General features: G+C 56.7%; 7 protein-coding genes across 7 annotated transcripts; 4 read left to right on the forward strand and 3 right to left on the reverse strand.

The window, feature by feature from the left end:
* Window positions 1-1,849: 1,849 nt before the first annotated feature.
* SLS55_003119 (uncharacterized protein) lies at window positions 1,850-4,324 on the reverse strand (the record flags this gene model as incomplete). Its single annotated transcript, XM_066774599.1, has 1 exon — window positions 1,850-4,324. One exon carries the CDS (start codon window positions 4,322-4,324, stop codon window positions 1,850-1,852), a length of 2,475 nt encoding a protein of 824 aa, XP_066634718.1.
* Window positions 4,325-4,608: 284 nt separating this feature from the next.
* On the forward strand, window positions 4,609-5,982 carry NOP13 (Nucleolar protein 13; the record flags this gene model as incomplete). Its single annotated transcript, XM_066774600.1, has 1 exon — window positions 4,609-5,982. One exon carries the CDS (start codon window positions 4,609-4,611, stop codon window positions 5,980-5,982), a length of 1,374 nt encoding a protein of 457 aa, XP_066634719.1.
* A 313-nt stretch (window positions 5,983-6,295) lies between these two features.
* Window positions 6,296-7,314, reverse strand: SLS55_003121 (uncharacterized protein; the record flags this gene model as incomplete). Its single annotated transcript, XM_066774601.1, has 2 exons — window positions 6,296-6,857; window positions 6,914-7,314. 2 exons carry the CDS (start codon window positions 7,312-7,314, stop codon window positions 6,296-6,298), a joined length of 963 nt encoding a protein of 320 aa, XP_066634720.1.
* A 694-nt stretch (window positions 7,315-8,008) lies between these two features.
* On the forward strand, window positions 8,009-9,615 carry SLS55_003122 (uncharacterized protein; the record flags this gene model as incomplete). Its single annotated transcript, XM_066774602.1, has 2 exons — window positions 8,009-8,573; window positions 8,633-9,615. The coding sequence occupies 2 exons, from the start codon at window positions 8,009-8,011 to the stop codon at window positions 9,613-9,615; spliced, it is 1,548 nt and encodes a 515-aa protein (XP_066634721.1).
* Window positions 9,616-13,216: 3,601 nt separating this feature from the next.
* On the reverse strand, window positions 13,217-15,172 carry SLS55_003123 (uncharacterized protein; the record flags this gene model as incomplete). The annotated part of the gene is made up of 1 exon (XM_066774603.1): window positions 13,217-15,172. The coding sequence occupies one exon, from the start codon at window positions 15,170-15,172 to the stop codon at window positions 13,217-13,219; it is 1,956 nt and encodes a 651-aa protein (XP_066634722.1).
* Window positions 15,173-16,625: 1,453 nt separating this feature from the next.
* emi5 (Succinate dehydrogenase assembly factor 2 mitochondrial) lies at window positions 16,626-17,601 on the forward strand (the record flags this gene model as incomplete). Its single annotated transcript, XM_066774604.1, has 2 exons — window positions 16,626-17,064; window positions 17,126-17,601. The coding sequence occupies 2 exons, from the start codon at window positions 16,626-16,628 to the stop codon at window positions 17,599-17,601; spliced, it is 915 nt and encodes a 304-aa protein (XP_066634723.1).
* A 1,637-nt stretch (window positions 17,602-19,238) lies between these two features.
* On the forward strand, window positions 19,239-20,428 carry SLS55_003125 (uncharacterized protein; the record flags this gene model as incomplete). Its single annotated transcript, XM_066774605.1, has 4 exons — window positions 19,239-19,242; window positions 19,573-20,102; window positions 20,173-20,313; window positions 20,384-20,428. 4 exons carry the CDS (start codon window positions 19,239-19,241, stop codon window positions 20,426-20,428), a joined length of 720 nt encoding a protein of 239 aa, XP_066634724.1.
* Between the last annotated feature and the right edge of the window lie 1,555 nt (window positions 20,429-21,983).

A 21,983-nucleotide genomic window follows, 5' to 3' on the forward strand; every position in this document is an offset into this window, starting at 1 on the left:
GCCACGTCCTCGTGCCTGGAGTGAAGGCGGATTTAGCTCACGCGTGTGAGCGCTAGCACAAGCACGAGCAGGCATTAGGGCCCATGATGGGCGGCGGGAGATGAACGAAAAGCCGGCTGAACAACAGGCCCAGGCCAGCTCCATGTTTCCACGATCTGCCCATCCGAGGCCCCCGACGGCGAGAACGTCCGAGCCATCCACCCGGAGCAAGAACCTGTACCTTGCGAGGGGCGAACAACGAAACGAACGGTTGGGGTGAGCTGATAAGACGATGCCAGATTCGGCCGCGCTGTGGGTTCCCTTGCGCCTCGAAAAGGGCCGGTCCGCGCGTCGACGGCCGGGGAAGGACGGCGGAAGCGTGCGGAGTCGCCGCCGGTGGTGCACACCCATCCACACAAGTAGTATTGACTCGGGAAGCTTCGACGGCATCGTCCCCACTTCTCCCGGTTCTGAGCGTGTTTCGATGGACACCCTCCTTTCACCTTGATCGGGTTATCGATATCCGACTTCACTAGCCGACCTCCATTAGCTTGCTATGACGCCGCCTTTGGAAAACGCTACCGGCAGCCCCGATCCTGCTCCCCATCCCTGCTCCGCCTCCTGGGAAGCGTGCGTGGTGTCGTGTTTCGGCAAGGATATTTGGTATATGGGAGAGGGATGAGGCAGGCATCGTGCCAAGGACAGAAGTGGCTTAGATGATGCTCGAGTCGTAGGGCGTGATCGTAGCACGCAACACCACCCATCGCTAGATCTTGCACGTAGCAAGTTTTCTTTCAGGTCCAGGTCATCCGATGCCGTGTCGTCAGAGGGACAGAGATAAGAGCGCCTGTGTTGGCGAATCGGATTGCCGCGTGGCGTCGCACAGCAGGGCGGCTGATCTGCTGCGCGCTGTCGCGAATCGTCTCTGTCGTAGCTAGTACGTTTGCACGCATCATTCAATAATTGTACCGCGCCCAACTTGGTGCGTTCGACTCTGCGTTCTTTTTCCCCTTGGACAAACAACAGCGCCACGTATCGGTACGCTGCAGGGAAGTCGCCTTCGCAATTTGTCACCTTCCATGTTATACATCATCTTGAGTCAGAAGTACGGCCTGGCCGATACGACGTTCATGCTCAGGCGGAGTAGTGGCTGCTTTAGAGACACAAAAGTGGAGCACTCTCCTACTGAGGCACACCGCTCAGCTATAAGCAATAATGCTTCGGATGCCGAATGTCGACCCGCATCAAACCTGACTCGCCGATCCCGGAGTGGCAGTGCAATGTCGCCGTGGCAAGCATATAGCTATACAGTGAAACCTCGTTAGTGCGATCCCCCGGTATAACGATTATCTGGTTGTAACGATCGAAACCCCTACCCCGCCGGTTTTTCTTAGAGAGATAACGATAATCTCGCTATAACGTAATCGTTACGGTCACGCCCGCTAAATCGCTATACCCAGAGCGGATTTTTGGCTGGGAAAGAGGAATAGAGGGGGGGGTAGAGGGGGGGTAAAAGAAGGGGTTAGCCCGAGTCTAAGCCAGATTAGAAACCCTCTAGACCTACCCGGCGATTGGATATAGCGATTATCTGGTTAATACGATCAGGAGGTGCCGACCCCGCTGATCGCACTAACCAGGTTTCACTGTACCTTGATTCACGACAGCACAGAAGCATTCATAATGCTTTTGGTTGAACAGAAAACGCATGGCATGATGCCCTCCCTTCTACCACCGTTCCGACTCAGCACCGCCGAATATATGCATGTTTTTGGTAATCCTGAGCCTCCAAAGCACCCTTGTCCAAAACCCCAACAATAAACCAATCCCACCCCCCGCATCTCTCGCAAGAATCAGTCCATGAACAATCAACTCACTTCTTCCCACCCCTACCCCTCCAAGGCTTTCGGGCAGGTCCGGACGGCGCTTGGGGCCTCGGCGGCAACGGCATCTGGTTAACGCCTCCTCCTCCACCTCCCCCACCGCGTCCGCCACGGCCACGGCCACGCCCACCTCCATTGCCGCCGCCGCGCGACGGTGGCATCGGCGGGAGCGGTGGCGGCGGCTCGTTGGGAAGCGGCGGCTGCCATCCCTGGCTATGGTTTCCGTAACCGCCGCCGCCTCCGTTGTAATCCTTGTCGTTCTTCTGTGAGAAGCGGCCGCCGCGGAAGCCAGCACCGGCGTTGATGCGGATGTTGCCGCGAGGCCTTGAGTTGGGGCCATTGTTGTTGTTGTTGTTGTTTTCGTTGCGCTTGTTGCGGTAGAAGTTGTCAATGTCGCCTTCATCGTCGGTGGAGGAGAAGTAGGTGTGCTGCCCCTGGCCATGCGCCCGGCCTCTGATCGACATTCCTTGGCCGCCGGGCCCGTTCTGTCGGAGCTCGTCGGCGGCGGCCTCTGGATCGATGAGGTACTTGTTGGCTTCCTTGGCAGAGAAGATGTTGCTCTTGAGCGTGACCTTCCGGGGACGCATCGGGCAGTCGTCGCCCCAGTGCTGCCGTGAACCGCACTGATAGCAGGACACCGTCATTCTAGCGACTTTGTTGAGGTTGGGGACCTTGTCAGGGTTGAAAGAGCGCCAAAGAAGAGTGCATTCCTCCTCGGGGTGACCCTTCTCGTTGCATAGATCGCAGAGAAAGCCATCCGCGGAGGAGCGCGCCAGTTTTGACGGACAATCCTCCTTGGAATGGCCTCTCTCGCGGCATTTAGTACATTTTGCAGCAGTTGGGCAGTCCCCCGTGAAATGTTGGTCGAAAGCTTGACAGTGCTGGCAAGTTCTGGAAGGGCAACTCTCTTTCATGTGACCTTTTTGCGCGCAAGTAAGGCAGCGTACCAAACCGTCTTCATGCTTGCCAAAGTAACGCACTTGGAGCGCCTGCTCAGGTTCGCTGAGCTGCGCAAAGTGGGTGCGCATTTGGCCGTTCGAGGTTGCGGTGGCGGTTGTACTGCTTTGAGCAGTGTCCTGTGGTATTTCCGGTTGAGCTGCGTTATTGACGGGTTCGGAAGTAATCTCGCCCTCTTCGCCCGAGCTGAAGTTAGTATCCTGCGCCTCGCTCGCCGGGGTGGAAGGTTTAGTGGAGGTCACACTGGTCGGTTTTGACGGGGCTTGCGATTGGGCTTTTGAAGCTGGCGGTGACTGGGGCTGCGGTTTGCTCGTCAAGTGTTCCCAGGCAAACTGCGGGTCGGCCTTTATAATTCCGGCGCCGATGTCTTGTTTCGCCGCCTTCTGGAGATTCTTCTTGGCCTCCTTGGGATTGAAACCTTCGTAATCCCCGGGACTAAGTTCTCCAGATACCAAACGTTGTTTCACGTAATGCGTGAGAGCCTGGGCCAAAACCGACGTACTTCCCTTCTTTGGACTCAACCTCTTGTTGTCTGCGAACTGCAACTTCTTGCTCTCATCAGCAGACAAAACGTTCAAGAAGTAGAATTCTTTCTCTTTCTCTTTGCCTTTTTGGTGAGGTCCTTTGAGAGCGAACTCTAAGGGTGTGGCTGCGAAGAATTTCTTCAAGGCGTCAAACTGCTCTTGTGTGCGAACGACTACCAGCATATTGAACTCGGAAGAGCCCTGGTTCTGGTCGTGATATATGCCTAGGAGTCCAATTGGATGGTTGGAACCTATGGCAGTAATCACACGGGCGCAAATCGTATCCTTGCCAATGCCGTTCGTCATTTTGCTTGGGACTTTCCTGTCGGGGATTTGAGGGATTGCCATGGAGATGATCGCTCCCATAGCGTCCTTAGAGAAAAAGCCCTTCTTGGCAGAGTAGAAACCACCCATGCCAGTCCTCATGATTCGAAGTGCCCTTTCCTCCTCAAAAGTGAGAATAAGTTGCGACTGTTTCTTCGTTAAGGCTATGCGGCCAGAGCCCTTGCTAGACGATTGTGTGTCTGTAGCTTGCCCATTGTCGACACCCTCTTTGCCCATCTCTTCATTCTCGCTTCCAGCATCACTCGCAGCACCATCGGAAGCTTCGTCGTTCTCACCGGCGAAGTAATCATCATCCGCCGGCAGGGCGATGAAGTCGTCTCCTTCAGGTGGCGGCAACTCTGGCTTCTCTGTGCCCGCCTCCTCCTGGGCAGTGCTGAGCTGACTAGCCTTAGCCGCAGACTCTTCGGCACCAGACATGTGCGGGAAGTCCACATCATGCTGGGAAGGCGAAGCCGGGCGCTCACGTGAAGGCTCGAGCTGGGGGAGATCGGGCGAGGGAGAGTAGTCGCTCTCGTCGTCATCCTCCGCCAGCTTCGCTTTCTTTTCCGGCGTGGGGAAGCCCTCGTTGGCCTGGTCATCCTGAAGCTCGCGCTGGCGCTTGCGACCCAGTGTCGCGGTCCGGGAATCGTCGTCCGCCATGTCGGTTAAGATGATGTCGTCGCCACGCGTCAAATGACCAGCTACGCGTGGCGCGTCACACAGGAGTCAAACCCAGGACTCTGTTCTCGAGGTAGCAAAGAGCTACCGGTTGAGAAGTGATCGAGGTTGTGTTGAGCGAGGTGCGAGGCGCGACAAGGACTCGAGGTGTTGCGGAAGGAAACAGCGGCTGAACCCCGGAGCTTTCGAATTTTCAGAAAAAAAAAGTTGCCGACTATCTTTCGCACGCCTATCGCCAGTCCAAGCCTGTACACCTCGCACGCACAATGGCTTCCACCACAGCAACCGAGGTCTCCAAGAAAGAGAGGAAGGAGAAGAAAGACAAGAAGGAAAAGAAGGAGAAGAAATCCAGGAAGTCCAAGCCCGAATCCGAAACCCCCGCCGACGAGCCGACCACCTCCGCTTCCGCCGAAGAAGCCCCCAAGCCTAAGAAGGAGTCGTCCAAGAAGCGCAAGCGCTCCGCACTCCCCGAAGATGGCGAGCTAGAAGTCGACATCACCGCCCCCGAGCCGTTGTCCAAGCGCGAGCAGCGTCTCGCCAAGAAGGGCAAGCTCGATCCCTCCACCAAAGCCGCCAAAGCGTCCAAGCCCGCCGAGTCCGAGTCGGACGACAGTGACAAAGAAGATGGAGATGGCGACGCCGCCGCGAAGAAGAGGCTGCAGACACAGAAGAAGGAGAAGTCGCCACATGGCGTCTGGATCGGAAACCTGCCGTGGTCCGGGACACGCGACACCATACGCGAGTTCTTCGCCAAGCACGCCGGCATCGCCGGCGAGCGCATCACGCGCATCCACATGCCTGCGCCCGACAAGGCTGCGGTTGCGAACATGCGGTTCAAACCACACAACAGGGGGTTCGCCTACGTCGATTTCGACGGCGCGGACGCGGTCAAGGCGGCGATCGAGGCGTCGGAGACGCTGATGGGCGGCCGCGCGATCTTGATCAAGGACGCGAGCAACTTCGAGGGCAGGCCGCAGAAGACGGCAGAAGACGGCGATGGCGACGGCTTCAGCAAGTTCAGCAAGACGGCAGCTGTGCAGGCCGGCGGAGGCAAGGAGCCGAACAAGCGCGTCTTTGTGGGTAACCTGAGCTTCGATGCTACCAGGGACGACTTGATTGCACACTACAGCAAATGCGGAGAGGTCGCGGATGTCTTCATGGCGACATTCCAAGACTCTGGAAAATGCAAGGGTTATGCGTGGGTCACGTTTGAGACGCTGGACGCTGCCGCCGCTGCTGTGGCAGGATATGTTATGATACCCGGTGACGATGACAGCGATGAGGAAATGGAGGATGGGGAAAATGCCGATGGCGCTGGAGAGAAGAAGAAAAAGAAGAAGAAGAAGGCGCGGAAGTGGTTCGTCAACAGACTGGAAGGCAGGGAATTGCGTGTCGAGTACGCCGAAGATGCTTCGACGAGGTATCGAAAGCGATATGGCAAAGAGAGGGAGACAGGCAATTCTGGTGCTAGCGACGAGCAGTTTGGTGAGGTGGATGCTCCAAGGCAACACACGAAGAGCCGGAGGGAGCCCCGCAAGGTTGATGCCCGTAACATCAGGTCTGGGGCAGCGCTGGCGAATGCACCGAGGGCGTCGGCTGCCATTGTCGAGGCACAGGGCAAGAAGATCACGTTCGATTAAGTTTCTACATGCGGGTCTCCTCTTTACAAATGGAATTCAGCGTTTTTGCTTTTGCTTTCGCTGCACAAAGTCAACCTTGGGTGTGTGCTTTGTATCAATTTCCGAATGGCTAGATTGCGAGGGTCAAATGTTTCGGTAGCCACTATGACGGCATCTCCGCACGCGCGAGCATTCACATGCTATGCAAAAGTCGACATACAAACGCAGACACTGGTTTGAGCCCATTGAAGCTCTGATATTGATTCGTTACGTCGTCAATGCCTAATCTACTATAGACATGGCATCCCTGGTATCTTACAAAGTGGCAAAACGTCTATGCGTCTTTGAACTTCTGCTGGAAATACTTCTCAAAAGTGGTAGGCTTCACGTCGGGGAAGAGGTCATTATTGATCTGGCCTCTGGGCCGCCTGAACCTGCCCTGACCTTGCATTCCCTTGACCAAAAACCAAAAGTCCATGGGCAAAGGGGTCTTCCCCAGCTCGGGCGGGGCCTTCTGCGGGTCGGCAATGACGTTGTGCATGGTCTCGTCGGGGTAGTAGTCGAGCTTGACGGTCTTGCGCGTCTGCTTGCGCAGGGCGTCGGCGATCTCCATGTACGAGACGGTGGTGCTGACGAAGTTCAGCAGCTGGTTGGCCGACTTGGCCGGCTCGATGAGGGTGGCGGCGAGGAAGTCGGCGAAGTCGTCCATGTGGGTGAAGTCGGCGCGGGCCTCGGGGTCGCCGATGATGTGCATGGTGTAGTCGGGCACGTCGTGCTGGGTCCACGGACACCACACGGGCTCGCGGTCCTGGTCGTAGAAGTCGCCGCAGCCGATGATGGTGTAGGTCATCTTTCCAGCCAGGACAGCGGGGTGCATGGTAACGAGCTCGTTCAATCTGGCGACAGGTGATGGGCGGAAGTGATTCCTGACTGATGGATTGTAGTGTCTTACCTCTGTTTCTGATCCCATACCGGATGCAGATAGCCCCAGGGGTCGTTGGGCTTGCGGTAAGTAAGATGCATACCGTACTCGCTCGGATAAAAACGCTTTACACCAGCATGTGCTGCGGCGTCTTGGATCAGAGGTTGAGCGTCCAGCGCCTTACCACTGAGAGCAGACACGACGGCATCGGCACCTTCGAGGTCTTTGGCCAATCCTTCGCGTGACAGCTCGTTCAGATCGAAGGATTTGATGATGGTTTTGTGATCATTGCCGGCACAGGACAGATCGTCGTCAGGCGGAATAAAGGCCCGTACTCTGAAGTTGTGGTTGGGGTGATGGCTCAATCTTTCCAGAATGCGTTGGCCGATTTGGCCATTTGCACCAAACAGGGCAATCGTTTCGAAATGCATGGTGGGAGGAGGGGATTTAGTCGCAATGCTAGTGCATCTCGGGGTAGCTCCATACTGCGACTAAATACGGAGCCGCATCGACACGCGTAAAGCATATGACGTCACCGGGGAGTAACTGTGATGGAGGCGGTAGGTGCCTCTGGCAATCATTCTGCGCCACCATGTCTCCTGTTTTATTTGATTTGACGTTTCAGCATGCTAGAGACGCCCCGTGGGGCCATGTCGGGGCGATTCGACCGGATCTTCGACCCTGGTGCTTGGGCCCCCTCTCCGCACACCGTGACCATTGCGGGGAAACGACACAACACACAATGGAAAATTTGCTTTGGATTCTCTGTTCGACTCGCACGCGGAATGTCATCTCGATTACTGCTCGTTTGCACGGCGATGTGTTCGCCACCTGCTCATGTTGGGAGGGCCTCCCCCGGCACCATCCCACTCCATCCATTGCATCCATTGCATCCAACTTCGCGTGCGACTGGGATTGTTGATGCTATGTCTACGTCAGCTGGTGCGCACATCATCAACCTCCGAGCGGCAGGCATCCTCAGATTTAAGGATACCACGTTGATCCGCAAAATGACGTAAAACGAGTGTCACGGCTTCGACATCAACTGTTAACCCAGTCCTCCATCCTCCAGCTGGTCAGCTTGGTGTACAACAATTTTCGGCACGTGACATCAAACCAATCACAATGGCACCGAACCCCGAAATCAGAAAGATCTCCCGCATCGGCATCGTGGGCGCCGGCAACATGGGCACGATGATGTCCTTTGGCTTCGCCGAAAATGGGCTGGACGTGTCGTTGTGGGACGTGTCGGACCAGAATGTCGACCGAGCCCGCGAAATGGCCGCGCAGCAGACGACGCTCAACAGGAAAATCGACCACTTCAAAGACATCCACGACTTCACTCACAGCCTCGACACCCAGCCGCGGAAGATCTTCGTCTTCTCCATCAGCCATGGCCCGCCCGCCGACTCGGTCCTGGAGAAGATCAAGGACGACCTGAAAGAGGGTGACATCATCCTCGACGGCGGCAACGAACACTACCGCAACACGGAGCGCCGCCAGGAAGAGCTGGCGAAGAAGGGCGTGAGCTGGATCGGCATGGGCGTGAGCGGCGGTTATCAGTCGGCGAGACGCGGCCCCAGCATGTCTCCCGGCGGCGACAAGGCTGCCGTCGACTTCGTGTTGCCGCTTCTGGAGAAGTTCTCGGCCAAGTCGGCCAAGGACGGCAAGCCTTGCGTTCAATACATGGGTAAGCTTGTCTGCTGTTGGTCCCATCTATCAAGCTGTGTCTGGCTCACATCCTCCCAGGCCCGCGCGGAGCTGGCCATTACGTCAAGATGGTCCACAACGGCATTGAGAATGGCATGCTGTCCACCGTCTGTGAGGCTTGGAGCTTCTTGAACAAGTCGCTCGGCCTGCCTTATGATGAAATCGGGAAGATCTTCGAGAAGTGGAATTCCGAGGGAGAGCTGAGAAACTCGTACCTTGTCCAGATTGGCTCGGAAATCTGCCAGCGCAAGAGGACCCCTGACGGAGATGAGCGCGGCGAAGGAAAGGGCGAAGGCGGCTACGTTCTGGATGACGTCCTCGACAAGGTCGTGCAAGACGACGATGACTCCGAGGGCACTCTCTACTGGTCGCTTATGGACGCAACCGATCGCCACGTCTCGTCACCGACCATCGCCGCCGGCCAGTTTTTCCGTGTCGCCAGCGGAAACCGGGCCCAACGACTGAAGGCCGCCGAGAAGTTGAACATCCCAAAGCCTCAGAAAGTTGATGTCCAAGACAAGGACGTCCTCATCGAGACTCTCCGCAAGGCCGTCTACGCCTCCTTCCTTGCTTCCTTCTGCCAGGGTCTCGAGCTCATTGCGCGCGCATCCAAGGACGAGGGCTGGGACATCAACCTTGGCAAATGTATCCAGATTTGGAGAGCCGGTTGCATCATCCAGGAGGACTACATTGCCGATATGCTCGAGCCTATCCTCCTGAACGCGAAGGAGCCAATCATGAATATCAAGCTCATCGACGAAGTCTCGTCGGACCTGCAGAAGAGTTTTGGGCCGCTTAAGGACATCGTTCTCAAAGGCATCCAATGGGACAACTATGTCCCCGCTCTAAGTGCAACTCTGGAGTACCTAAAGTACGTGGGCGGGGGAATGCTGGCAACGCAGTTCATGGAAGCCGAAATGGACTTTTTCGGTGCCCATTCGTTTGACAGACCCAACGTGCTGGGTGAGGATCCCGGTAAGCCAAGGAAAGGCGCTCATCACTACGAATGGCGCCCGGCGTAAGCCATTATGTGCATTTCTCCGAGCGGGGCGTTGGCTATATACGCGTAATCGATAATTATAGGCCCAGGTCCAAGGCTATCGTACCCCGGTAATGTGAAGAAAACGCCCTAATATTACAGTTATGCGGTTCCTCCCTCTCCAAGCTACTGTAGCGCAATGCGGGGTGCCGGCAAGTGTATGTATTCCCGCCAGGTGTATTTCCGCCAGGTGTGTTTCCGCGGAATGACACATGAAGACACCCCATCCAAGGTTCACCATGGGACCCGTCCGACGTTTCCTATACACAGCCCTGCTGCACAGCCCGGTCAGATCTTCAACGGGAGCTGAAACGGGCGCGGGCGAGGCCGCTAGCGCTTACCATTCAAATTCTACGGGATGACAGATATGCTCCGCCTCGCAAACACCAATGGGGTTTAGGAGCGGGTGTATGTTTGACCCGGTAGCAGAACTAACGGGCTCGGCTCTTTGAGAGGCTTGTTCCAGCCTCTTTAGGTATAGTGCAACATGGGGATGCTGTGTTGTCTTGGTCTGAGGTTTTGGTACGTCAATATCTGGTAGCAGTCACGGAATCGAGGCTGGAGCAAATTAGCAAATCATACCTGACGAACCCATTTGTACGAGTATTCGGTGTCAAGACATAATTATTATCAGACTTGAAAACGGTGCAAGCCAACATTTTTTCTTTTCCTTCTCTCCATGGGGGTAATCATAGCAAGTATTTGGCAGGGTGGCTGCGCCATTTGCACAGCCACCAAACACAAATTTGACAACACAGCCTCCATTCACATGAATCTCTGGTTTATGCCTCAATCTGGCAGTCTGCTTACCGGATGGATCTCCGTTGCCTTTTCTATCGATCAAGGCGGTTCATTGGTTCTTGGCGCCAGAATTTATGGCGACGTTGTCGTGTGGGGCTGACGCCAGTTGGGGTGGCTGCGAGAAGCATGCACCCAACAACCGTTGATATTGGCTTAGAACTGAAAGGCAAATGCGCCTCGTATAAGGCTGTTTTTCTGCCTAGATTTTTTGCCTGACTAAGAATTTCGCCAAGTACACGAGGCTGAAAGTAGACCATTGGGGGAGCAACGCCAGTGAGGGTGCGAAGTGAAGCAGTGGACGCTCAAAATCTAAGTAAGGGTTTCCTGCTGTCGAAGACATCAGTTGGGGTGTTTGCAATCAGGGCTTCCTCGCCAGCTGGGCAGCGGCCATGCATGGTTACCCTCTTCGTGTCACATATGCGAACTCCACGTTTTGCAAGAACGTGATCCGCAACAAGCGCAGAAAACACTCTTCAGCATGACCGGTGAGCCGTTGCAAGACAGACCAATCCCCGGCACCGCATAATCCGCGCTGTACAGCCTGCAGCAATCACCTGCCAATGCCTCCACGAGCGTCTAGGCCTTACAGCCTTGTGAGAGACTCCGCCCCACCCGGGCTGACAGGGCACGGAAGACCCTTGCTTTAACTCCTTCGGGGCAATCCTCTAGCTGAAAAAGATAGCCGAAAGGATCCTACCTACTTACGACTACATGTTCCGATGGATCTCCGGCGGCAGCCTTGTGCAACCGTAACCATCCTCCCACCTCCCTCCGAAGCTAAAACCATACATGGACTAACGGAGCGCAAGCGCAACCAGCTGGGAATAATGGCCAACGACCAGACAATTTCTCGCCCGCCCATCAAGCCGGTCAGCCGTCGCCGGAAAGCCCGTCAACGCAATTGCGGAGGCACACTTGGCGGATATTGTGCAGTTTCTCCCGTTTTTCCAAATACCGATCGGAAGCCACCAAGACGGAGACCCACACAAAGAGAAGAATCGGCATTCTCCACGGGCCCGGTCCAAGGCGCTACTCTCTTGGAGCGAGACGGCGGCAGAGGGGCTAGCTGGTGGCGGCAGGCGCCGTGAAGGATCGGGGCAAAACACCACAAGAATCTCACGATAGTGGCCCGTGATCTATGCCAAGCAAACAGGCAAAGATCTTTGCTTATTTGCAAAGAATTCGCAATCAACCAAAGATTCCGACCCCCCGCCTACCAATCAACCAAAGATCGAACCCCATCTTTGTTTGTCTTTGTTTGTTGGCCACCCTGCGAGGGCCACCTTGGAAAGCTACTCCCACCCTTACCTTATCACAGCCAGCTCCTTCCACGCAGTCTTTCTCGCTTCCAAGCCCCGCTACTACTACTACTGCTGCTGCTCTCCCGACGGGAGAGCACAACACCAAAGGAACAGTGCTCGCCACAACAGATAGGCCGGACCACTGAGCCGAAGGATTTGACGAGAGAAAAAAAAAAGAGTCCGTCTCAACCCACCGAGTCAACCAAGCTCCCACCGCACTCGCTCTCGCTCTCCCAGACGGGGCAAAGGTTTTCCGGCTCGGTTGACTGTACCAGCCGGCTCTCGTGACAAAGCATCCATCATCGAGCTTCCCTCGTGTGTATTACCGATGTGGCTGGAAAGTGATGACTCGATGAAAGATTCCTTCTCCTCTCTCCCCCTCCCCCACCACGCAGGGGAAGAGGTGGCCGAACATCGCGATCGAGATCCCCCCCTACCCTCCCCCCCTCCGCCAGCTGAACATCGTGCCAGGCCCAAAGGGATGATAGATCAGGATCTTTCCGGGCTAGCGCTAAAACTGAGCAGACAAGGGTCCACAGATGTCCAGATCCGTCCAGACTCGAAAGGCTTGGGTGTCTAGATAAGCCGCCCGGAGTACCCGACACTAAAATGACATCGGGCGTAGGGGATAAGGACGAAAATCCGAGTCTTCGGATTTGTACTTTCACTATTTTGTGCTCCATGGATTTCAGGACTTGTCGAGAGGCTGGCTGGATGATGGGCTGGGAAGGTGGCGACACTAGAATCCTCAACATCTCTGGACTGAGGCTGGCAAAGCGGCGGAGGCAGACAAACGGACGGGAAAGCTGCAAAGGCTCACGTCACAACACGAATACGAGCGAGGCGAAGCAGGTTTTGGTGCACTATTGTTGATTTCTATCTTTGCTTTCGAAACCGTTACGATTACTACCCCTCCCTGCCTCCGCGGTTGGTATTTCCTCTTTCCCCTACTAGGTACATAAAGTCATGGGAACCAAAATGCTCCTGTTAGCCCAACCTCTAGTTCTTTTGAGGCGCCGTCTTCTCCCTTCTCATGCAACAGTGAAGAAAAAAAAAGCGACCAGAATGGCGCCGGATGGAACAAGAGGGTTGGACGTGGCTGTGCGTGCTGTCTACGCACCCCGTCCAAGCCTCTCAAATTAGTGAGAACCGAAGTAAAAGGCCTCAGATCCAGCCTTGGTATGGTACAGGTCGCCATTGCCATCCTATCTTGCTTGGTCACCTCTGGTGATCAGAAAGGAATAGCTCGCATGACTCAACTATGCAGCCTTGCGCCTCGTATAAGCAGTCTGACCGGTCAAGCCTTACTTGGATACTCGTCATTTGGGAGAACAGCAGTCTCGACCCATAACCATGCCGGCGAACAAGCGCCAAGGCGGGGTAGGGGAGTTCTGCAGGAAACAAGCCCAGTGACGGATCGCTTCGTAGTACTTGCCAACTCAGAAATGCATAGGATGTCTGTCGATCCAGGATGCTCATGTCTTACACCATGTTGCCTTTCGAGGCGAGCATCTCCTTCGTCTCGGGCAAGTACAACAGGCCTTCCCTCTCCAGCGCAGCCAAGTCTCCACCTGCCTCGATGATCGCCCTCGCAGCTGCCTGGCTCAGCCTTCTGCGCTTCTCTGCCGCCTCCTTCTCGCGTCGCGCCTTCGTCTTGCTCGATCCGGAAGGCGCTACGCCAGTCAAGATCTTGCGGCTATCGTCAGGTGTGTAGTTGACAAAGCCGACCGAAGCCGGGCGAGGCGTCGACGACGGTCCCGTCGAAGAGTGCGAGCTGGACTTGCGCCGGTGGTGCGAGCGAGGCCGCGACGACGGGGGAGGGCAGGGCTGCGATGAGTCGCGGCGTGAGCGGGCGATGAACTGCTGGGGCATGCCTGAGGGAGTGTTGAGGGGTGACGAGGTGGGGCTGCGGGAAGGAGGAGTGATTTGCTGATGGTGGTGATGCTGTTGCTGATGCTGCATATGGTGTTGCCGGTGCTGGGCCGCTGGGTGAGGGTGTGGTGGCACACCGGAAGACTGTTGGTGGGGATGCTGTGCGAAGGTAGGGGTAGGCGCCATGGCAGCCGACGTGTACATCTGTGAGGGGTACACAACCGGTGAGGACGTCGAAAAGGAAGACGATGCGTCGGGCGCATGTGCGTCAAGCATGCTGGCCATCGATGATGGTTCGCATTGAATCATCAGCCCGCCAGCAGCCAGGTCAGACGAGGCTGAGCTGACGCCCAAGAAGTCATGCCGACCATTGTGATACGTTGCGGGCTGCGAAGGCTGAGAGACGCTAGCACTTGTCCACCAAGGCTGAGGCTCTCGATCTTGCGAGTAATCCGACGAGGCTGAGAAGCTGTCGAAATCGAAGGCCGCGGTCGCACTCTGATTCCATGAGGACGAGGGAAGGCGTGAAGAATGGGGGGGGGTCTGCAATGCCTCGTTGAGATCGTGTGTGAGGTATGGGTTGGTAGAGGGGTCGTTGGAAGAGTGGAAGGACGATCTCGTACTGCTGCTCGGACCTTGGGTGGTCGGAGACGCGACGGGGGTCATTTGTATTTGTGACCGGCCGGCGTTGTAATTCGGAAACGACAGTTGACGCTCGATGTCGACGACCTCACCAGAGGTTGCGTAGGGCAGGTTAGGGGAAAAGTCGTAGCCATAGTGAGACTCTTTCTGGGACACCTTGGAAGAAGGTGGGGGGGAGAGGGGAGGAGCGCCGACACGCTTGGCCCAGATCTCCTGGTATCCGGTCCGATACGGCGTTGAGCGCATCATCTTGGGCGAGAAGCTGCCCTTGGAAGCAGTGCGTCTGATGACTGAAGGTGTTTGTCTTTTGCTGCCGCGGATGGGGAGGCTGTTGAATTTCTTGTGGTCACAGGAAGAGACAATTGGTCGTGGGGAGGAAGGAGCAGAAAAAACGAAGGGCTCGCTAGGTACTTGAGGGGAGCAGGCAGGCGGCGCGTCCAAGCTAAAAAGCTCCGAGTGGGTAGCAACAGCCTTGCCACGGGACTCTGGTAAGATCGAACTCTGCTGACTGCCTTCGGGCGCGGCCGGGGCTACTTTTGAGCCAATATAGCCCCAAGCCTGTTGCCATGTTTCCTCTGGTTCGGTGTGCCTTGATGGGTCCCAATGGGGGATAGGCGAGGGTTTGGCCGCGGCGCTCCCATTCGAGGACGACGAGATGTCAAAGAAGTTACCAAGGTCATCGGAGCTGGTGGCCTCGCCCGTATTGTCGCTACTGAGATCCAGCAGTTCGGCGTCGACGTACTGGTCAAAGAGCTGGTCGTATGGAACAGACCACTTGGAGTCTTTGTCTGCAGGCCGGATTGGGAGATCGTCGAATTGCTGCCGCAAGAGGGCAATGTCGCCCGGCGGACGGCAGGATCGGCCTTGCACGTGATGCAGAGGGACCGTACTGGAAGCCTGGCGGACCTGTGGAGAGGGAGCCATGGCGGCGGGGCAGGATCAACCGGCGGGGCGAGATTCGAGGAGGGGGCAACGAGGAGCAACGAGGGAGGGCTGTACCTTGCAGGGTACCTTGCAGCAGAACGTGCGGAGCAGTGCAAACATGCGAAGAACTACTTTGGTGAAGAGCCAAACAGAATCAAACGCAAAGAAGATATATACAGCTGCCTTGAGGCCGCCAGCCCCCGATTTCTGGCAGACATTCCTGAGCATTGAGCAGCTGCGATAGGAACAGCCCTCAGGAATGTTCGATGGAAAAGTGCCGTGGTGGGGGATCTCGGGGTTTGACAGCCGCACAAACCTTACCAACGGTTCAAACCTGGCAAACAATGCTGGGCCGGGGAGTGGAGGCTGAGAGGCGGGCCATTCTCGCCGTACATTGTCTGTGCAGTCGTGGGGGGTCGGACATTCCGCATGCAGCCACGTCGCTCCGGCACGCAACGCGTAGCAGAAACCAGCCACAGGGTGCCGCCAAGCCGTCAAAGATACGTCAAAGTGGAGGGCGTCCAACGGGGATGCGATCCCAGGCTCTAGCTCCCAAGGAGGGCGCGATGGACCGGGTCTCGTCCGGAAGAGGGCTGGGGGATACAGCGGGTGGAGAGCGGATGGCGCAATAGCGCACTCAAGGTTTAGCCACAGTCGAAGGTTCAGCTTCGGGCCGCTGCTGATGATCCTCCCGCCAGCATGCCGGCAATTCATGGCGCCGACCTCTTTTTTCTGCAGGCCACCCGCGGGGCCAGGAATGCCGCAAACGGCGTGGCAGCAGAGCGTGGAATGCGGACTAGGCCAGATTGCCGGATAGCGCGACAGAATACTCCGCAATGGCGAACGGGCGAGACTCGATCAAAGGATTGAAAGGTGTCGCTCTGTCCCGACAGCGCGGGTCGGCGAGTTGAAGCAGACTCTCGCATTTGGACGCGATCCCCAGCCGCCGTCTAGTTGACGGCCTATGCCAAGCGCAGCAGCCAGCAGGCCACTCGACATGCTGAAACACGCGGCGAGGAAAGGGGCGGTGGATCAGAGGCCCACGAGCGGGATCCACGGTTGACACTGGGAAGAATTGAGGCAATGCTCAGCATCGTCAGGCCATTTTGCGCGGTAAGTTGCGACGCGATGAGCGCAGGCGCGGCCGGCGGTCGTCGGGCGGGAGGAAAGGGAGACGGCAGGGTTGCCCGGTAGACAGCGCGGGGATAGCGGCTGGCGGAGACGCGGACTGCCGCGAAGGTGATGTTGATGGTGACGATTGCGATGCAGGGTAGGTCGGTGGTGTGGTGGAGGGAGTGGGCTAGCGAATAATGGGCGGGCGCGGATTGGCCGGCGCCAGCGGAAGGCACGTGCGGAAAAGCGCAGCCATGATGTCAACGACTGCGACCGCGACGAGTGCAGCGAAACCCTCGCCCCGCACACTGTTCGCTGGTCTCACCCACATCGCAACATCATGGCCTCCGCTCGTCTCGCCCTGCGCTCTTCGCGCGCTGCATTCGCCCATGCGCGTCCCTTCAGCGCCTCTGTCTTCCGCTTCAAGGACCTCAATGACCGCGGCAATGACACCGTCGACGAGCACCGCAAGAAGCAGATGGAGAAGCCGCTCAACCCGCACATGACCAACACCACCTCCACCATCGCCAATGACCTGCCCTCGCTTGGCAAGGACAGCCCGCCGCCCGAGATGCTCACTTCGGTCGATCCCAACTTCGTGCCCAAGGACTCGAAGCCGGAGAAGACGGAGCGTATGACCGGAGGCACGCAGAAGGGCGCGCCCGAGGCTGGCGTCAACTCCGAGCTCGGCGTCGGCGAGCTTGAAGGCGCCAAATTCCGGATCGAGCCTATCCAACGGGTTGGCGAGGATGCCAACACCATGCGGGCAAGGTTAATATGTCCGTTCCTAAGCGTGCCTCTATCTGGGTCCTGCGGTAGCTAACAGCCTGTGTTTGATAGACCAGAGTCGGAAGCGCGGAATCCTCGAAAGTGATCTCCTTCTGTCCACCTTTGCCGACGCCAACCTCGGATCCATGTCGGCGGAAGAGCTGCAGCAGTACGATCGGTTCCTCGATGAGAACGACTGGGACATCTACTACTGGGCCACTCAAGAACCCGCTCCGACATCTAGGGAGACAGCCGAGGGATCCGGTCCCGACCTGGCCACGCAGTCTGCACAAGGCAGCCAGGCCCCCCCTCAGCCCAAGTCTGGGGAGTGGGCTCAGACTGTCGGCACTTTCAAGCCTGCGTACAGGCCAGTCCCTCAGCGCTGGAAGGACTCTGCCATCCTGATGAAGTTGCGGGAGCATGTCAGATCTCGTAGTGCAGGTGGCGTCCACCCCGGCGACGCAAAGGCGGGCAACCAATCGGCGAAGGCGGGCACAGGTGGCGGTGGGTTGGGCCGTATGCCCGAGTTGAAGACGTTCGATCAGTAATTCCTTTTGGTTTCTGTTATCGTTGCGAGACGTCGCACAGCTGTAGCTGTCCTCGGCTTGTCAAAATGTAGAAGATGCCCCGGTTAGCTCAATGCAGGAACCCGGAGCTCACCATGCACAGAAATCAAGAACTGGCATCGACATAACGTGTGTTCCAGGTTATTGTGATGCCGCCTGATGCCGCCGCGAGATGATCGCCGCCATGGCCGATGAGAATCAGCGGAGTTGGGCATGGCGGGCCCTGCAAGATGCAGAATACGAAGACGGCATTTGCGGAAATGGCATCCGTGCGGGTGGTCAGGATTACGCAGGTGGATGGTAAGGTTGGGAGAGCCATTACGGAGCAGTGGGTGGTGTGGCTGCAGCTGCATGCAGCTAACGTCATGCTTGCTCGGCGACGGCACCAATGGAGGGATCCGGGGACTCGGTTGCTCAGTGATGGCCACGGCTGATTTGCGGGGAGGACGGGAGGGCGGGCGATCACCGGGGAAGGCTGAGTGGGCAGGAATGCAACCCACAGGGAAACGGCGTCGCTGCATCCGTAGGCTGGCTCTTTGTCCCTTGTGGCGCCCAAGCCGGAGCAATCAGACCGGGCCCCTCCAGTCCTTCGTGTACGCGGCAGGCCGCTGGACCAATGTGTGGTCTCCATTCGCATAACCTTCCGCATGCTTCCGGCCGCCATGGACCCTGGCTGGCAGCGAAAACCCAACACGCTTGAATCATCGTGGCCGTGGCTTCCCATCAGCTGCCCGGCCTCAATCCTGCCTCCGCCCGCCCCCCGGGCTCGTCGCTGCTCGCCCTGCGGCAGGGAGAAGCGCCCTTTTCTTTGCCACGTCTAGATTGCATCACTTAGGTTCCATTGTGCAATGCCACGATCGTGTATCACCCGCCGAGCCCAAGAAACATTGCCGCCGAATAAAGGGCCTCTCCGGGCTCCCCCTCCTCTGCCCGCTCCAAGACCATCGTGAACCTGTCTCGTAACTCTTTCCCTCCCACCGCTCCCCTTCGCGCCTACCATTTTATCTTTTCGGCCACGCTTCTCATCTCTGCCCTGTTAGTACCTGCCATGTCTCTTCCCTTTTTCTCTCGTCAGTTGGTTTTGGCCGAGGCGAGGCTGTGCCACGCTCCGTCCAGCTTAGCCTTCACGAGAGGGCTGAGAGTTCTTACTACCGGCTCCTCGCCCTTCACCACCCACTCCCAGTCCTCGACGAGACCACCACAACCACCAGCCTCTTCAAGGCCTGGAGTATCAAAAAAGCCCGTCATCAACTCATACACCCAGCGAAGGTCCAATGCATACAAGATCCAGGAACAAGTGGGCAGCAAACGGTTCCGGGACTTCGACCTCGCCGACGGCGTATACATTGTCACCGGTGGTGGGAGGGGGCTTGGGCTCTGTATGGCCGAAGCACTTGCTGAGGCCGGCGGAAAAGGTTGAGTATTTTTTTTTCTTTTTGGATGGCGATCAACCCCTGTCAAACACCATTACCTCAACGTCCCTTTGCACCGGCACCACTATCAACGTAAAACGACCTCGCTTTACCCATGGTGGTGGTGCCTGCTGCGCTAAAGCAAATAGCGCAGGGAGAGTCTTTGTGGTATCCCTTTAGACGTGGCGGGTGTCAATTACCTTCCGCATGCGTAAACTTGATGTGGCCGAATTCTCCGGATGTTTGGTCTACTACTACCTCATATGAACCTTCTTCATACCGTAGTAGCAACATCGGAGCACTGCAGATCCCTGAAACCGTTAGTCAGTAGTAGCGGTGCGGTTGCTTCGGAGATGGACCCGACTCTGAGCCTCAATACCTCTACAACCTCATCCCATCACCTCACTGAAACGAGAAGAATGGAAAATCATTACCCTATGCCCCAACCAAGCAATTCTATTCCTCTCGATTACCCACAATCTCATCCCACCCCCTAACAAATACCGCACCAAAGCTAACCATCGCTTTCCTGCCCAAACAGTCTACTGCCTCGACCGCCTCGAGCAGCCCGACCCCGACTTCTACGAAGCGTGCGCGCGCATCCCGGCGGCCTTCGGCGGCAGCCTCTCGTACGCGCGGGTCGACGTGCGCGACGCGCGCTCGCTGGACCGCGTCGTGGGCGCCATCGCGGACCGGCACCAGCGGCTCGACGGCGTCATCGCGGCGGCGGGCGTGCAGCAGCTCAAGGCGGCCGTCGACTACACGGTCGACGAGGTGCGCGCGATGATGGACGTCAACTACACGGGCGTCTTCATGACGTGCGCCAGCGCCGCGCGCGCCATGTTCAAGTGGAACCCCGGCAGCCGCGACGGCGCCATGGTCGTCATCGCCAGCATGTCCGGCAGCGTCGCCAACAAGGGGCTCATCTGCCCCGTGTACAACTCGAGCAAGGCCGCCTTGTTGCAGTTGACCCGCAACCTGGCCATGGAGTGGAGCGCGAAGGGGAAGGAGCATCCGAATGGGCTGGGTGGCATCAGGGTGAACAGTTTGAGCCCCGGGCATATTCTCACGGTGAGTATTGCAGCAGTCTGGTCTAGATGTTGCCTAGTGAGAGAGAGAGGTGTGCTGATTATTTTTGTAGCCGATGGTTAAGCGCAACTTCGAAGAGGTGCCCAACCTCCGTGAGAAGTGGGAACGCGAGAACATGATGGGCAGGCTGTCCACGCCGGAAGAATTCAAGGGTGCGGGGTTGTTCCTGCTTAGCAAGGCGAGCAGCTTCATGGTGCGTGCTTTTCACTTTCTTTCCTTCCCCTCTCGGTGGCAAAAAATACGGTTCAGTGTTGACCTTCTAGACTGGCTCGAACCTCATCATCGACGGCGGCCACACTGCCTGGTAGAAAAAGAAAGCTCCGATCAACCATTCTTCTATGCCTTATTCTCCGATTATGCTTCCGATACACCATCACGTGGCAAGCGTAGGCGCGATACGAGACTGTACATCCGGAGTAGGTTTGTTTGCTTTCGTGATTGTTTTCCACTCGGGTTTGAGTCTACACCGACAGGGATCAAATTGCTACCGCACCCGCATCAAATAACGAGATTTACGACCACCCAAGTGCCAAGCATCGTGAATCGATCTTCCATCGATGTTGTGCCCCACATCCAACGGCGAAGGATGGAGTTTTGCGGGGGTGGCGTTGAACGGCCTGCATTGGCGCGGAAACCCCGGCCCCCCTCCCTTCCATCTCTCAACATTTTGATCAGACCATATCCTGGGGTATCCAATAGACTTGTTGCGTACACGCCGCGTAATCCTGCACGCCGGTTCCACGTCAGGGCGCTGACGCGGCGAGGCGGCAGGTTTGGCGAGCGAGAGGGGTCGCACAGCCTCTCAGCTGAATCGAGTGTGCCCTATGAGATGAAGCTTCCTTTGGGCTGATATGCGTGTGATCGCTAAGCGTATAGGTATGCAGTCGTTCCCGATATGGACAGTGTTTCCGGTCCAGTGATTCGCCGCCGATTTGATTTGCCCGAGGGCATTTGGAGGCTTTGATGGACCATGGAATATTCGCCACTGACCAGTTGCTTATCTGCTAGCATCCAGGCTCGATAGGCCCAAGCGCCAGGCCGCATCTTTGCGCTTTCGTTGCAGTTCAGTCAATACACCGTATATATTCGTCTTCTTTTCATACTGCGGAAACGCCACACATGCATCGGTGGTGGGTTCATTTGTCCATATCCGTCTCTAATCCTATAGTCGTCCTTTAGGCATCCATTATGTTCTTGTGCTTCGAGGCGTTGTCCGGTTCCCACCGAGGTCCAGCAAACTTGTGTTGCCTCCGCAAGCACTGCGTATCACCCCATCAGCTGAAAACCAAGCTACACGATGTGACGTCCCGAAGTTGGCATTGGGTCTTTCACAAGCAGTACAACTTCCTCACGCTACATGTTTTACATCTCTCACACAATCCTAGAATTGTAACTCGGTGTGACAATACCCGATGTTGTCATCCCCGTGAGAGGTAACGACCGGCAGGTTTCCTCATCCAAAACCGGTCCTATGGCTTCCGTGTTGACACCTAAAAATTCGCACTCCCGAACAGCCATCGGCTCGTAAGTATCCCAAGTGGCCTGGAGCGCAACGCCTTTAGGCCTGCTGGACCTCCGGTGACCGATTTCTCCACACCGAAGAGTCGAACCTCGAAGAAATCAGCTTTGCCCACCACATCATGGGGCTTTGAATTCCTTCCAGGGGAACGAGTAAGTATTAACCTCCGAACACAGATTCCAGCGGCATATGCATTATATATACCTTATATCCGTAATCAGCAAGAACGACGCATTTCAATCAAAAATTCGGTAGTGACAGCGAAATGCGAGAGCATGTAGTGAATCCAAGACGTGATACGTCCACTGTACTCATCATATCTCGGTCAATGCCTTGTCGACATC

This window comes from Diplodia seriata, assembly GCF_021436955.1.
Source record: "Diplodia seriata strain FDS-637 chromosome Unknown scaffold_3, whole genome shotgun sequence".
Taxonomy (NCBI): domain Eukaryota; kingdom Fungi; phylum Ascomycota; class Dothideomycetes; order Botryosphaeriales; family Botryosphaeriaceae; genus Diplodia; species Diplodia seriata.